The following is a 13,723-nucleotide window of genomic DNA, read 5'->3' on the forward strand; positions in this document are numbered from 1 at the left end:
TACATGGTACCACTTGCATTCCAAGTCATTTTCTACATTAGTTGTTGCTTTTTATCAATTAAATATTGACATTGAAATCCCAATATGTAACTCAAAAATCAATATAGCTCAAAAATATTTCACCTTAACCAAATATTTAATTTAAGAGGTGGACAAGCTATTTCTCTTCAAGTGTTTTTGTTCCTCATGAGTTCAGCCAGTTTCTGTCTCATGAATGGAGAGCCTTTGTTCACTGAATTTACTGCTCAGCCTCTTCCTCCCTTGATGAGTACATTTGTTCAATTGGGGTGTGTGTGTGTCCATGAGGCAGTTACATTATCTGTGTGTGTGTGTGTGTGTGTGTACCAGCCTGTGTGTGCATTTGTTCAGCTGCTGGCATTTGAATAATGTCTAAAAGTCAATTGTCCTTTTTCTCGTGAATGGTGTACCTTTGTATGACACACAAACGTACAATAAGGTGTATGAGTCATTGTTTAAAGAGTTGAGCAGTTGGAGGATTGACTTGCCGTGTGTCATCATCAAGCACAGCATCGAGGCAGGGGTTAATCTAGAAACAGATGAGTGTGGATGAACAGGTCAAGTCAGGTGCAATATGAAGAGATTTTGATTTTTTTAACATGAAAGAGTCTTCGCATCAAACAAAATGAGTTGAGTCTGTACATCCCACTAATGACGTTCCAGTCATTACAGGTCATTACTGTTCGACAGTTTATGGACAATCACACGCTCCTCCAGTGAGGAATGATGACACCCAGGCAGCAGCTTTGCAGGTAAGTTGGCCGTGGATCCACGTCAACCTAATGACAACAAAGACAGTGATATTGATGAAAGTTTTTTCCCCCTTTCCCGGACCTGACATCGTCACTGATAACTGTCCCCTCATCAGTCAGCCATCTTGGCATAGACCTCCATATGCATGTAAATCAATGCAAACATTAGACGCAGCAGGCAGGCAGATGAGGCGAGATGTGTGGGTGGGAAGTGGGACTGACCTGCACCGCTGAGAGAGATGAGACTTCAGGTAATGACTGAGAGAGGGAGCATCTATCACCATGGATTTCATAAATCATACTGTGAAATGTCAGAGAGCAGAGGAGAGGTTACGCCGCCTGACTTGTGTGTTGTGGCTCTGCCAAGGGCAAAGTGTATAAATATCACAAAATGCACGAGCTATACGTCAAGGAATGTCTCTGAAAAGCATTTTATAGAGTTTCTCAAACATTTTTGTGGTTATTGACACTTTTGAAGTTACACTTAAGTTTGTGGTGGGGAAATTAAAACCTCTCCTCCTTGCGCCTGTAAAAAAAAAAAAAAAAGACCTACATGCAGACATTCTGAAAAGATAAACATTATCTTGTTTTTTATTGATGTTGATGTTAAATGAAAATCCCAAGAAGCTATATTTTGATATTTTATATGATATTTGCAGCACAGTTAGCTTGTTTTCTATATATTTGACCTCCAGCTGTATTTGTATGATGGCAGATGTGAAGATTTGACCCCTGCATGCCCTATAGAGACACACATGTTGCTATGGGACCAGAAGTTCCTGTTGACACATGTCACCTGTTTGCACTATCATTTGCAATTGATCTTTTAACAAGCCTATTCAGAGTCCTATCTGGTTCGATAAAAAAAAAAAAAAAAAACATACAGAATGTATCAATAAGAGAGTAATAGCCTTTGGTAGGAAGGATTACTTTGGGCAGCTGGAGGTCTTTTCTATGAATGTATTCCTAAATAATAGATGTGATACTGTAAGTGTAGAAGTTTATTCTTCTGGAAAGAAAAATAAAAAAATGTTGATCTCAATTCCCCAGAGCCAAACATGACATCATCACATGTCTTGATTTGCCTGACTAACAGCCTAAAACTCAATAAATTCAATTTCAGGCGATGAAATGCACCGAATCTGCTCAATGTAGGAGCTGGAGCTGTACCATTTGGAGCAAAAGTATAAAGTTGAAACCAGAAAATGACCTGAAATATCATGTGTGTCAAAAGCTCTGTAGAAGTTAAGAACCTGAATTGTTCCTTTCACATTACACATAACTTATTCAACCACTTGTTGTTGTAAAAATAAATAAATAGGTAATACGAAGGCCAAATAAAATGCATACTCAGTACATCCTCCATGTGACATTTTGTAATGACAGAAGATCTTTATCCAGAAATCAAGCTCGCCCTTTCCCTCTGAAACTGGGCCTAACATATTTAGGGCATATTTGATTTGAAGCGTTGGCAATGTTATAATTTGGCAGACAGGCCACATTCTCTGATCCCCGCTGATAGACTCGACTGGCACAATATCAAGTCAGGCGAAGAACAGTAACACAACCTGGCCTTTCTTCATTATGGCACAGGTTGAGAAGAGGTCTCTGGACTCTCCCCACATGTTGTGTTTCTGATTGAAAATCCTGCAATAACAATAATGTATGAAAGAGTGTAAATGTAAAGTGAAAAAGTTTGATGAAAAAATAAGTGGCAGGAATGCACCGGTACCTTACATGTTAATTCAGGATTGTTTATCAATATCCACCCTGGCTGGTTTGAACGAGTATTGTACTGTGTCCTGGTTAAGAGTTCAGTGGGACTACAGTGAAACGATAAACCGCCGGTGGGCAGGCCTCACTTCAGCTCTTATTAAAGCCCTCATTGTTGACTGTTTGTTCCAGGTCATTTTGTTTCACTTCACTTGAAAGGGACAGTAAAAAACCCAGCAAGAAGAGGGAGTCCCAGAGTCCATTTGAGCGTGAATACAACCCCTTCACTTAGCATAAATAAGGGGATGGCTCAGTGTTTCTAGGTCAATGTGGGTCCTCTGAAATGCACACCTCACCATCCACAGGGACGGAGGGAGGGAGGAACAGATCCAAACATTTGACAACATCACAATTGTTCCAGGAGCTAAGGGATACACTTCCTTAAATAAAACAGTTAACAGCTTGGTTTAAAATTGGCATAACTCCTTTTTGTACTTCCTGATCACTGTTTCTACACTTTGTTGCCAGTCCTCTCATGTCTCCACTTATCCAAATGGAACCAAAACATTGGTCACTTTATCTTTAAGTTATTTTTTGAACCTTTATGGATAGTATACCTGAAGAGAAACAGAATACATTGGAAGGAGAGAGTGGGGGACGACATGCAGCAAAGGGCACAAACAAACGTCCGCTGCGATAAGGAGTCTAGACTCTATACAGGCTACCGGCGCCTCATTGATCACTCATTTGAAAGTCTGTCAAATCACCAAGAAGACTTGATCTGTCCCTCTTTTCCTCCGACACTGAAACACTCTCAATGACAAACTGCAGAAGGCTGACACTTCAGAGTCAGCTAGGGGGCCATCTTGGCTCTGTTTATTAGTGTGCTTGTGAAAACTGAGAATGGCTGCAGCAAGGAGATAACATGTGACAAAATGCCTGTAAACTTCCACTTTTTCTTTTAATTAAACAAAATATTTAGAACCAGGTCTTACTCAACACTTTTGATGTGCAATCTTTCTGTGTTAGTTTGTGTAAAATCACAAACAATGTTCATGAGAAGTGGAAACAATCATTGTGGTGTCACAAAAGGGTTTGTGTAATATTGTTATGAAGACTGGAGTTTGGCATTTTGACCATGCCATCTTGTTTTTGGAGCCAGAAGGGAATCAATTTGGATGTGAGAGTTGTGTTTAACCTCCACAACAGTCACACCAGCGTCCCCTGTTTATTCATCTATTTTACTCTACGTGGGACCATAGTTAGAAAATGATCATGATATTTTGAAGATTAGAATCCATCGATTGAGATAAATTCTTTCTCAGGAAATGTTAAATAATGTTAAATAAAATGAACTGAGAAGTAGTCATTTCCTCAGACTTTTCAGTTAGACTTCTTTTACCACCAGTGAAGTTGCCCCCTGCTGGCCTTTGTAAAAGCTACAGAATTCCACTTCCAGCCAAGAAGCAAAGTTTGCATCTTATACAAAGTCTAAGGTAATCTTAGTGCTTATAGTTACATTCAGATAATTCAATAAAGATGCTTACCTTTCTGCTTCACTTGTCTAGTCAGTACTTACATGGATACAGTGATGATCTCTAAAAGTGAAATAGGGACTTAAAACAATGTGCAACCTGAATTATCCCAAACGTAAAACCCCTTTGGACTTTCTAACCGCAGCCGCCACATCTTCAAACTTAAACAAACTTCTCATTGCTCTCAGAACAAAAAGACAATTGTCATTTCAATGAACAAAACTATTGAGACATGAGCTTCCCTCCACACAGCAACCAAACAATGGGACATGTGGGAAAGTACCACATTCTGGGATCTGTGGGCACTTTGTATCTGTTCTGTAGATATGCAATGAAGACTCAGTTTCATTAGCTCATTTATGACTGTGCTGTTGAATCATTTGTGTATATGCTAAAAAGAGGAAGCTCCCTTTAGTAGCTTCTGCTACTCTTAAAGCTGTGACACAAAAAAACGAGCTTTCTTGACAACAAAAATTGAAATAACAAAAATAAATTTTATTTAATTTCAGGAAGACATTATACAAGGCACAATAATGGTTCTGCTAAACTATGTCATATGTTTATAGATATGTAACTTACTCGACAAAGCTTAATAAATATATATCGGCAATGTTTAAAACACTATTGCAATGAGGTCCAATCTTGACAGTATCTATAACATATTGATGATACAAGGAGAGATATGGCAGAATTACGTAACAGCCATTACAAGCCATTAGAGAGGTAAACTAAATATCTTTTCATGCAGCTTTGAGATCCAAGTAAAAATAGTTTAAGTTTTCAGCATTCATTTTGGTAGCATGTGCTGCCGTTTCCCATTATAAATACTGCATCTAATCACTAAAGGAGAGGAGCTCAGGTCAGGAATCCCAAAATGTGAATATCAGCCATGATAAGCAGGAAACTATTGTCGCTGCGGACAAACAAGCAGTTACAAGAAGACACTGAAAGGAGCACGGTGCCCATGTTTTATTTTGCTCTGACCTTGTTGGCACAGACTCCAAGGTTTTGATCCTTAACCCATTTGACTGGGGAGAGGGTGATTGTCAGGATGGAGCTTTCCTCTGTTTCTTCATTTTCTTGAGCTTCTCTTGTCTCACCGTCTCTCCCTCCAAAGAGGACAGCTCAGTTACCCTGTGGATGAAAGAGCGAGGCGCTCCGACCATTGGGTCTGGAAAGGACTGGCCTGAATACCAGGAGAAGAAAAAAACGGAATAAAGAGAGAGAGAAGAAAAATCAGGTTGAAAAATATTTAACATAAGAAGTAAGGGGCAATATTTTGACACTTGGTTTCCCTTTAAAGGTGTTTTGTTTCGGTACGCCATGGATCAGGATACTTGGTTTTGCTTAGTCTGTTTGTTTCATACAGAACTTATTTTAGTTGGTGTAGAGAAGCAAATCTAAATAGAAATTTGGAAGAAAAGCACAGGTTTGTGCTGTTTCAAACTGAAGTAAAAGGTTCAAACTGAGATCCCACACCAGCTGAAAACACCTCTTCTTTAAGAGGCCCCTTGCCCCACTTTGTTTGAAGAAACAAAATCCATAAAATATGACATGTTTGCGGCCAATAAATCCACATAAACACCTGGAAAGGTTGAAGTTGTTTTCTCACTAGCAGACAAGACAGTCTGACTAGAATTGTCAAGATCACAACAAATACCAGACCAAAAACTGAACAACCATGTACTTGAAAAGTCTCGGCTACACAGAAAAAGCTTCAAAACAAACTCACTCTTTTGATTGTCTTTAACAGCCTGCAGAGTGTAGGTCGGATAATTCACCTTAGGCCTGCAGAGTAGAGGGGAAGCAGGAGAGGCACAGGGTTCAGGAATAATTGAGAGAACTATTGATTGACGTGGTCTCATTTAGGGTTAAAATACCTGCTGAGCTTGCAGTTTCCAACTGAGAACGTGTTTCGGCCATTGAGGACTAAAGCGGAAGGAAAGACCATTTCTGGAGTTCTGTTGAGTTCATATCTTCCATGGCACCTGGAAGACAAAATTGAGGGCATGTATGCACAAACAGAAACTTTTTTTTAACACTAAGGAGAGCAGATTAACATGTTTTTACCCAGATTTGATCATCAGTAAGTTCTATGTACGTGGAAGTTAAGGCAACGTTCTGTATATAGAACAAATCTATTCCCATAAATTTATGTTATCTCATTACTCTGCAAAGTAATAACTTAAGCTTTATTGATGCACCCCATGTCACCGGGTTGTTAGATATTAAAAAACAGCTTGAACACTTTTGTTTGTGACAGATAAATTACACATGTCAAAATATTAATCGTATCTGTCTGCTTTTTTCAGAATTCATTTTCCTGGTGTACATCAGACAGTGACTCAGTCTAATTACAGCAATCTGTGCAGCTGTCTCTAAGAATATACTATGAAGACTGCAGCTCCGACTATTAGACTTAGACATAAATTCACTGGTTACCCAAGGGTGAGGGGCCGCCCACCGTGCATGTGGGGAAACTCCTTGAACAGTTTGACGGGATGCAGGTTGCCAGGTCTATTCACAGGGTAGTCCCTCGTCAGCGGAGGAATCACAGTTCTGGTCCTCTCAAATCTGGTACCTATTGGGTCAGGGACCGGGCAGGATTCAGAGATGCAGGATTAGTATCTCATGTGACGACAGTTCATTACTTGTAAATGTAGAGACTTTTGAGGACAAGGGAAACTGCACGTCACTTGTTCCATAAATAGCTTTAAATCTGAATCCAAGGTTATATTTGTAGCATTCAAGTAATGAAAATTGAGACCATTGCTCATTATGTAACAACATCGCCACCTACTGGTGATGAATTTAAAATCCAGGAAGGAACCTTAAATTCAATGTGCATCGTTTTGTAAGGTCAAAAGTGATAAATACATTCCTGAAAGACAACATAGAAATACGGTACTTCCATAAACATTTTAATAATAAAAAAACAAATAATCTGTTACTCTTGTGCAATCCTTACATGTTTCATCATAAAGAAGCTGTCTACCACACAGGTCCCTCTTTAGGTCAGTGTTTTCCAAATCCAGTTTGACATTTTGGGATGAAGTAGGTGAGCTGCACACATTGAAGGAGAGAAACATGGACCCTGTCATACCAGCACAGATGCCAAGAAAATAAATCCACGCAGTAATGAAACTATAGATCACAAGTATTTGGTTGTTCATCTGATAGCACACATGCCAAGTCTTACCCTCTAACAACGAAGTCAGAGACCAAGTTCTTCCAGTCCCTGGACTCTGTAACACAGAGGACTGCTTTAGCTCCCATCACACCGTAAAGCTAGCAGCAACATCTGGGAGGTATTTGGGGGGGGTAAGCTTACTTACCGTTTAAGGTTTGCATCGCAGGAAATTTCTCCCTTAAGCGATTGTTAGGTCCAAAAGCTGCTGGTCCTCCACCTACTCCCATCCTGAACGCTGGATAAGCAGCTGTGTCAGGGCCGCGCTGGCTGCAATTTGAGCTTCCCTGTGAAACAAAAGCCTTTGCGGTTGGTAGCGAGGGGTTAAACTGGAAAGTCATCATGGTGGAGCCGCCATAGAACGAAGAAGTACTTATCTCTGTTGGTAAAATTGAGTACACCCGGTCATTGTTACGGTACGGTGCTGGCTGTTCATCTCCGTGCAGTAATGCTAGGCTGCAGCTCTCAAAAATGCTAACGAGTCACTGGGTCGTCATGGAAACAGGCTAACCCGTTATTCATAATCATGTTACGTTGCTCATCTCAAGTTTCCATGTGCTGCAGGCTGCTTCAAATTTAACTAATATCAGATCCATAAACAATTTAGGTTACACTTAAGTTTAGTTGCATGCGTTTCCATACTTTTGTCCAGGATTAAATTAATGTTCATTCATCTTTTTCTTAATTATTAGTAGCCTACTGCTCTTAAGATACAAATGTATTACTGAGGGGGATATACCAACACAAAATAAAGTTCTGGTTTATAGGAGGATTGATGACATGGCATTAAAAAGGTACAATAACAATAATGACAAGACCAAGACTTTTTTTTTTTTTTTCGGTTTTATTGTACATTTTGAGTCCTTTGAAAACCTAAAAAAAAGAGACAAAACTTGGTTAGAGATATTATGGTAGTGTTGTTAAGTTACAAAATAAAAGATGTTCATTAAGTTAGGTTAACACCTTAACACTGTAAATATTCTCATTTGTTTAAGTTAAGTCTGGTATCAAAATAATTTTAAACATCAAATAATGTCAATAACCGTATATAAACACTGTCTTTAAAGTAGTTAATGCTGGAAACACGTTAAATATTGCGAATACATTTTAATCCATCAGAAGTTGACACATTAAAAACACTTCAGATTGAGTGAAAGCAACATATTTCACAATCATAACTGCATCCGAAATCAGATCTAATGGTGTATTTACTTTAATTCTATTGCATCTCATTGAAAGTTAAGTGTCCCTAGGCGATGATTTTATTAATGAGTTAGATGTGGTTTCAGACATAATTGGCTTATTTTCAGCTTTGTTTCACCATAGTCGATAAGATGGGGAAAAAAGAATATGCATCATTAACCACACTTAACGAGCTATGTCTGCTTTCAAGACCTGCGATGTTCCAAAGACTCACCACAGCTTCAGTTCATCCTCCTGATCATTCTGTTGATCTGGTCCTCCCTGTTGCCAGCGTCTCCTCCCTCCACAAAGTGTGTGGTCTTCTTGTTCATACCACCACGGGGTGACGACAGCTTGAAGGGCCACAGGAAGTTATTGGCAGGCTTGAAGTTCTTTCCAACTGTATAGATCTCATGGATGAGGTCCTCAACACAGATGATGCCATATTTGCCTGCAGATCAAAAAGCAGTGTGCTTAACACATTTTCCTGTTATTGATGCTCAAAAACACTTTTGAGGTGGGAGTTGATACAAGACAATTCAAGTTTAAAACTAAACATTAACAACTTTGACTTGATAGATAAACAAAATGTAGTGAATATATTTTAATTGGACCGGTGGAGAAAAAATCAAAACAAGAAATTTCCCAAATATTTAACACTTCTATCCAGTTTACCAAACTCTCAGAGCTACACATGCATTTTATCTTTTGGGATTTTGGTCTGATCAGTAGTAAGAAATGCGTGTAAAGAACTGAACATATTATCACTACAAGTGGTTTCAGACACAACTGGCTTAGTTTCAGTTTTTTTTCACCATAGTCGATAAGACGGGGAAAAAAGTGTGCATCATTAACCACGTGTAGCTCTTTAGTTAGCATTTCACTGTTAAGTTGTGAGTCTACTTTCAAAGATGACAATATTTAAAGTTATGATTAAAAACTTTATACCACCTTAATACTGCAATTACAAAACCTCTATCTGTATATAAATGTAATCTCAAGAAAATTGGGCAGGTCTACTCGGCAATACGTTATTTATAAAGACAACATTATTCCACCATGTGCACTGCACTAGGCAACATTTAGAAAATTAAGAGGTAAAGAAAAATGCATTTTACCAGGCAGACACCTTAAGCAGAACCAGACTCAAACAGCAATCTACTGATGTGTTACTGTAAATTATGAAGCCCAGAGGTGATTATTGAAGTTACCAGAGGGTGTCCTCTGAACAGTTATCCCTTCAAGCACAACAATATGCTTCAGCAACTTCCCTTTTTAAAGTTTAAAAGCCAAACATGTCCATACCAAGGGCCTTCTCCACCAGAGCGTTGTCTGTGAGGGCGATGCGCTGTTTCCTCATCCTGCCATGGCCACGTTTGTAGATGAGCTCACGCACAGACTTCAGGTTGGGATATCTGGAGGAAAACAGGTCACACAGGTTTAGAAATTGGTCCAAATCTACTCCTAACAACAAAGTCAATTATTAGGGATGTGCATTTTTAGCAGAGTTACTTTTAGGAAGTCACTCGTAATTCTTCTAATTCATTCAAACATTTGAATGACCCACAGGTGCATCTATTCCATTTCACATAGTGGTATACATGTGTTCCTGGTAACCAAGAAATATGAACAAGTATCATTACCAACACTTACAAAAAATAGTGAATAAAGAGAGATTAGCATCATCACTTGTCCTCTTTGTATGCTTTATACATTTGAGTGTGTGGAGTGGGGGATAAGTCTGTGTACAAAAAATGACCTACATTTACAGTACAATATAAAAACTACTGTTTACTTTTACCCTCTGCAATCACATGTATTCAGAGGCATCGTAAATTCATGGATGGAAAAAAAATAAAGGTGGAACAACATTATTATTTTAATTTAAAGTAAGTTTCAACATATCCTTTTTGGGGTCCTTAAACAATTAAGCTGAGAAGATTTAAATGTTGCCCCCTGCCGTTTCACTGATAATGCTAAAAAGGATACCAAAATCTATTTTAGATTTACAAAACAATACCTCAGTGTGCCCCTGCTTACATGCTGTAAGATAGGCATTGGGGGACTGAATAACATAAGAGTTGATGGTACTTTTAGAGAAAAACACTTATTGTGCTTGACAAACCCAAGTGTTTTAAACACAATCTTCACCCAATCTAAAGTTTCTTAACATGCACATTTTAAATTTTAACAATACATCCGAGAATGCTACTTTATTAGGTTATATTAACATTCTCTGAAGACCTCTGCTGAGAAGAATACCCAAATCCCATCTTAAGTGTCACTGTTTTCCTAGTCTCCACCTGGAGATATGTTCTATTCTGTCAAGACATCTACCAACACATGTCTTTTAGAGTCAAATTTTTCATTTTGTAATTAACATTCTCAAACTTCAGATGTGTAAAAATATATACCAATGACTATACTGGAATGTAGTTTCAGACAAAACTGGCTTAGTTCAGTCAGTATTCACCACAGTCGATAAGATGGGGAAAAAAGTTCAGCATCATTAACTACATTCCAGATAAACTTATATTAACCAGTTAATATGAGAAAAGCAGCACAGTATGACTAACATACAACAATGACCACAGGTACGCTTTTGTTAATCTTCTCTCCCAAAATGTAGAAGATTAAAGTATCCACAGCCTTACCCCCAAGCGATGTAAGGTTCAGCAATCCTGAGCATGTTGATTGAAGCCTTGTTAAGCTTGACAAACACACCGTTGAAGATCTGGCGCAGACGAAGGAGCTGCAGAACTTTGCGAACCTTGGGGCTGACACCATTGATACTGGGACAAGAAATTAAAACAACGATTAGCATAGTTCATTTAACTAAAGATTAACTTTACTTTTTCCTATCATTGTTTCTGTTGTGGTTTCAGAAATAATTGGCTTATTGTGCAATATGTTTATCACCATAGTCGATATGTCGGGGAAAGAAGATACATCATTAACCACAACCTTCAGAGTACATTCAGATGGATTGCTACATAGAAATAACCAAATGAGGGCCTCCATGGTCCCTAAATTAAAATTAAAGAGTTAATTTCCCTTGTTTCTAAAACTCTACTCTCCTTGAAAGAAGAGGCACAACTGGGTCTTTTGACCATGTGCTTAAAAAGAAGCTTTGACACTTCCTCCAGAACTAGCATGGTAGAATAGCAGCATCAGCAAGAGATTAGGTATATAGTTTATTGAACATTTAAGCCTTCAGGTGTACAAGAAATCAGCATTTACATGCAAGTATAAAACAGCACAAAGAGGAACCTGAATAGGTGTCTCAGAGCATCCATTTAATGAAGAAACTATCATACAACATGAGCTTCTCACCCTCTGATTCTGATGACAAAGGCCAGCTTGGGCTCTGCTGGAACATAGTAGTTCCCCACTTTACGAGCAGTGCGACCCAGGCGGATCTCACGCCTGTACATCTGCCTGTACTCCTTGTGGTACTTCTCAGCCCGCTTGTAGATCAGCTTCCTGGTCACTTTGCGGGCCTACACACAAAAATAAACACCACATGGTCATGCAAGGCAATAAAATTTACAGGTTTCAATGTAGTGTTTGGCCACATGCAGACTTCCACACTGAAGTGCAGACATGTATTCTTACTTTCTTCTCAGCCAGCATCTTCTTGATGCGCATGGCCTTCATGGTGGCGAAGGCCTTTCGCCTTTTCAAAAGGCTCTCAGGGACCGCCGCAACCTTTTTTCTATCAAACGAGATATAAACATAGTTAGGGATGTATCGGTAACACTGATATTATCTTATATCCCCCAAATGTAACACACCACGGCGTAGCCGCTGTTAGCTTGCTAACCTGGCTTTTGCCGGCTCCATGCAGTTGTGAACCCAGCTTTAGTGTTCCCCTACTTCTCTTAAAATAGTCAAAAGTAGCACTGCAGTCTATGACATTATTCTTGTAAATGAATCCAAACGTAGTAAATAGTCTAATAGAACAATTAAACGCATGGAGACTGGTGAAGACAGCCATGTTGTTCTGCTATAGTAGCTACACATACGTGTCAAAAAAAGTGATATAAAAAACAATAGGAAAGATAATCCTTAACAATACAACACGTTTTAAGACGTATGGAAACTTATCAAACTGTTAACGACGTTAAAATAAGAAAGATAGTTATTTAAACACTGGATGTGCTTAGATTTCTAGTCGACAGAAGACACTCACTCTGCGTCCGCCATTGCGCCCACCGAGAAAGAGGATTTTTCCTTTTGCGCATGTGCGCGTTAAAGGATTTAGGACCTTCAAAGACTGCCCTTTCTGCTGCCTGACTTTTACAGTCACTTACGGTAGCCTATAATCATAGTATCACAATAGCAATGTTTTTTTTTTTTTGTTAATCTTTTTAAATAAATTGTGGCATCAGTTCGTTATAGTGTTTGCATTGTCACTGAAATAGCAATTAATTTCCTGGTGTAATTTTCGAACGGTATTGTTGTGTGATTTTGCCTATTTGGAAAGCCTAGTAAAAGTAAAAAATAAAAAAAAGTCTACATATGAGCGAAATATAAGCGCTCCTTCTGTAATCCATCACCTAACTCTTGTTTTTAAAAAAAATATCTCAGTGATATAATGTCAAATGAACGTTTTGTGATTTGTGACTATATGCCACAGGTGACGTAATACAGTCGCTTTCCCTGCAGAGGGAGCAAACACTTCGTTTTTAACAACAGCACTATAAAACGTCTGTTTCAAAGTTTCCTTTGCAACATTATTTCGCTTGATCCTGGAACTCATGGGGGGGGGGGGAGGGGGGGGGGGGGGGGGGGACCTCTTCTTCTGCTTCAGGTTGTACAACAAGAACACAGGCAGTGTGGTGAACGTCGTCGTTATGAAATACAAATAAAGAAAAGACTGTTGTCACATTGAATTCACCTGCCAATATTTAAAAACACGTGTATTTAATTTAAAGTAGTACAGGATTTTTTTTTCCGTTGCAAATCATATACTTGAGTATTTAGGCTATATTTCAAGACACTTAATGCTTAATTCTCCAGTATTTTATGGAGGCTAAATATGTATATTGGTCCATATAAATTAAAATACTTTGAAGGAAGTTTAAAAGATAAAGCTTAAAAGGCATGGAGACCAAGTAGGTCTATTTATTAAACTACTCCACAATAATAGGCTTATCATTTAATAAATTATTGCAGGGTAAGAATGTCTACTTTGGCTCCCAGCAGGATGTGTTTGAATGTTGACTGTTTATAATTGGACGCAATTTCTGCTGCAAATTTGTGTAGGAACTTTCACTGAGTGTAATAATCCCATTTTGGTGTTGGGGTTGGTTTAAACATTCTTGGCCCAATGG

General features: G+C 38.7%; 2 protein-coding genes and 4 non-coding genes across 7 annotated transcripts; all 6 read right to left on the reverse strand.

Annotated features, from left to right (window-relative positions):
• Positions 1-4,492: 4,492 nt before the first annotated feature.
• Positions 4,493-7,908, reverse strand: si:ch211-171b20.3 (uncharacterized). Its single transcript, XM_020645207.3, has 7 exons — positions 7,354-7,908; positions 7,218-7,263; positions 6,987-7,081; positions 6,461-6,599; positions 5,899-6,006; positions 5,751-5,806; positions 4,493-5,204 (listed from the first exon to the last, which is right to left on the reverse strand). The coding sequence occupies exons 1-7, from the start codon at positions 7,547-7,549 to the stop codon at positions 5,065-5,067; spliced, it is 780 nt and encodes a 259-aa protein (XP_020500863.2). The 5' UTR covers positions 7,550-7,908; the 3' UTR covers positions 4,493-5,064.
• A 121-nt stretch (positions 7,909-8,029) lies between these two features.
• Positions 8,030-12,644, reverse strand: rpl7 (ribosomal protein L7). Of its 2 annotated transcripts, none has more exons than XM_020645219.3 (7): positions 12,580-12,644; positions 12,003-12,102; positions 11,721-11,887; positions 11,042-11,179; positions 9,693-9,802; positions 8,623-8,838; positions 8,030-8,078 (listed from the first exon to the last, which is right to left on the reverse strand). In XM_020645219.3, the coding sequence occupies exons 1-6, from the start codon at positions 12,591-12,593 to the stop codon at positions 8,630-8,632; spliced, it is 738 nt and encodes a 245-aa protein (XP_020500875.1). In that variant the 5' UTR covers positions 12,594-12,644; the 3' UTR covers positions 8,030-8,078; positions 8,623-8,629. The 2 variants fall into 2 exon arrangements, with proteins under 2 accessions (XP_020500875.1, XP_065804745.1); XM_065948673.1 differs by lacking the exon at positions 12,580-12,644 and adding an exon at positions 12,211-12,245.
• Positions 8,482-8,574, reverse strand: LOC114920946 (small nucleolar SNORD12/SNORD106). The gene has a single exon (XR_003809234.1). It is a non-coding gene; the product is annotated as a small nucleolar SNORD12/SNORD106 (small nucleolar RNA).
• Positions 9,158-9,248, reverse strand: LOC114920945 (small nucleolar SNORD12/SNORD106). The gene has a single exon (XR_003809233.1). It is a non-coding gene; the product is annotated as a small nucleolar SNORD12/SNORD106 (small nucleolar RNA).
• LOC114920943 (small nucleolar SNORD12/SNORD106) lies at positions 10,817-10,907 on the reverse strand. The gene has a single exon (XR_003809231.1). It is a non-coding gene; the product is annotated as a small nucleolar SNORD12/SNORD106 (small nucleolar RNA).
• LOC114920944 (small nucleolar SNORD12/SNORD106) lies at positions 11,260-11,351 on the reverse strand. Its single transcript, XR_003809232.1, has one exon. It is a non-coding gene; the product is annotated as a small nucleolar SNORD12/SNORD106 (small nucleolar RNA).
• Positions 12,645-13,723: the final 1,079 nt, after the last annotated feature.

The sequence above is a fragment of the Labrus bergylta genome, chromosome 20, assembly GCF_963930695.1.
Source record: "Labrus bergylta chromosome 20, fLabBer1.1, whole genome shotgun sequence".
NCBI lineage: Eukaryota > Metazoa > Chordata > Actinopteri > Labriformes > Labridae > Labrus > Labrus bergylta.

Coding starts and splice junctions, on each gene's coding strand:
- rpl7 (XM_065948673.1), bottom strand. CDS start 12,230: ATGGAGCCGGCAAAAGCCAG. Junction 11,888..12,002: donor AGATGCTGGCTGAGAAGAAA/GTAAGAATACAT, acceptor TTTTGTGTGTAG/GCCCGCAAAGTGACCAGGAA. Junction 9,803..11,041: donor GAACCTTACATCGCTTGGGG/GTAAGGCTGTGG, acceptor GTTTTCCTCCAG/ATATCCCAACCTGAAGTCTG.
- si:ch211-171b20.3 (XM_020645207.3), bottom strand. CDS start 7,549: ATGATGACTTTCCAGTTTAACCCCTCGCTACCAACCGCAAAGGCTTTT. Junction 5,807..5,898: donor GGAAACTGCAAGCTCAGCAG/GTATTTTAACCC, acceptor TCTACTCTGCAG/GCCTAAGGTGAATTATCCGA. Junction 5,205..5,750: donor TGTTAAAGACAATCAAAAGA/GTGAGTTTGTTT, acceptor CCTGGTATTCAG/GCCAGTCCTTTCCAGACCCA.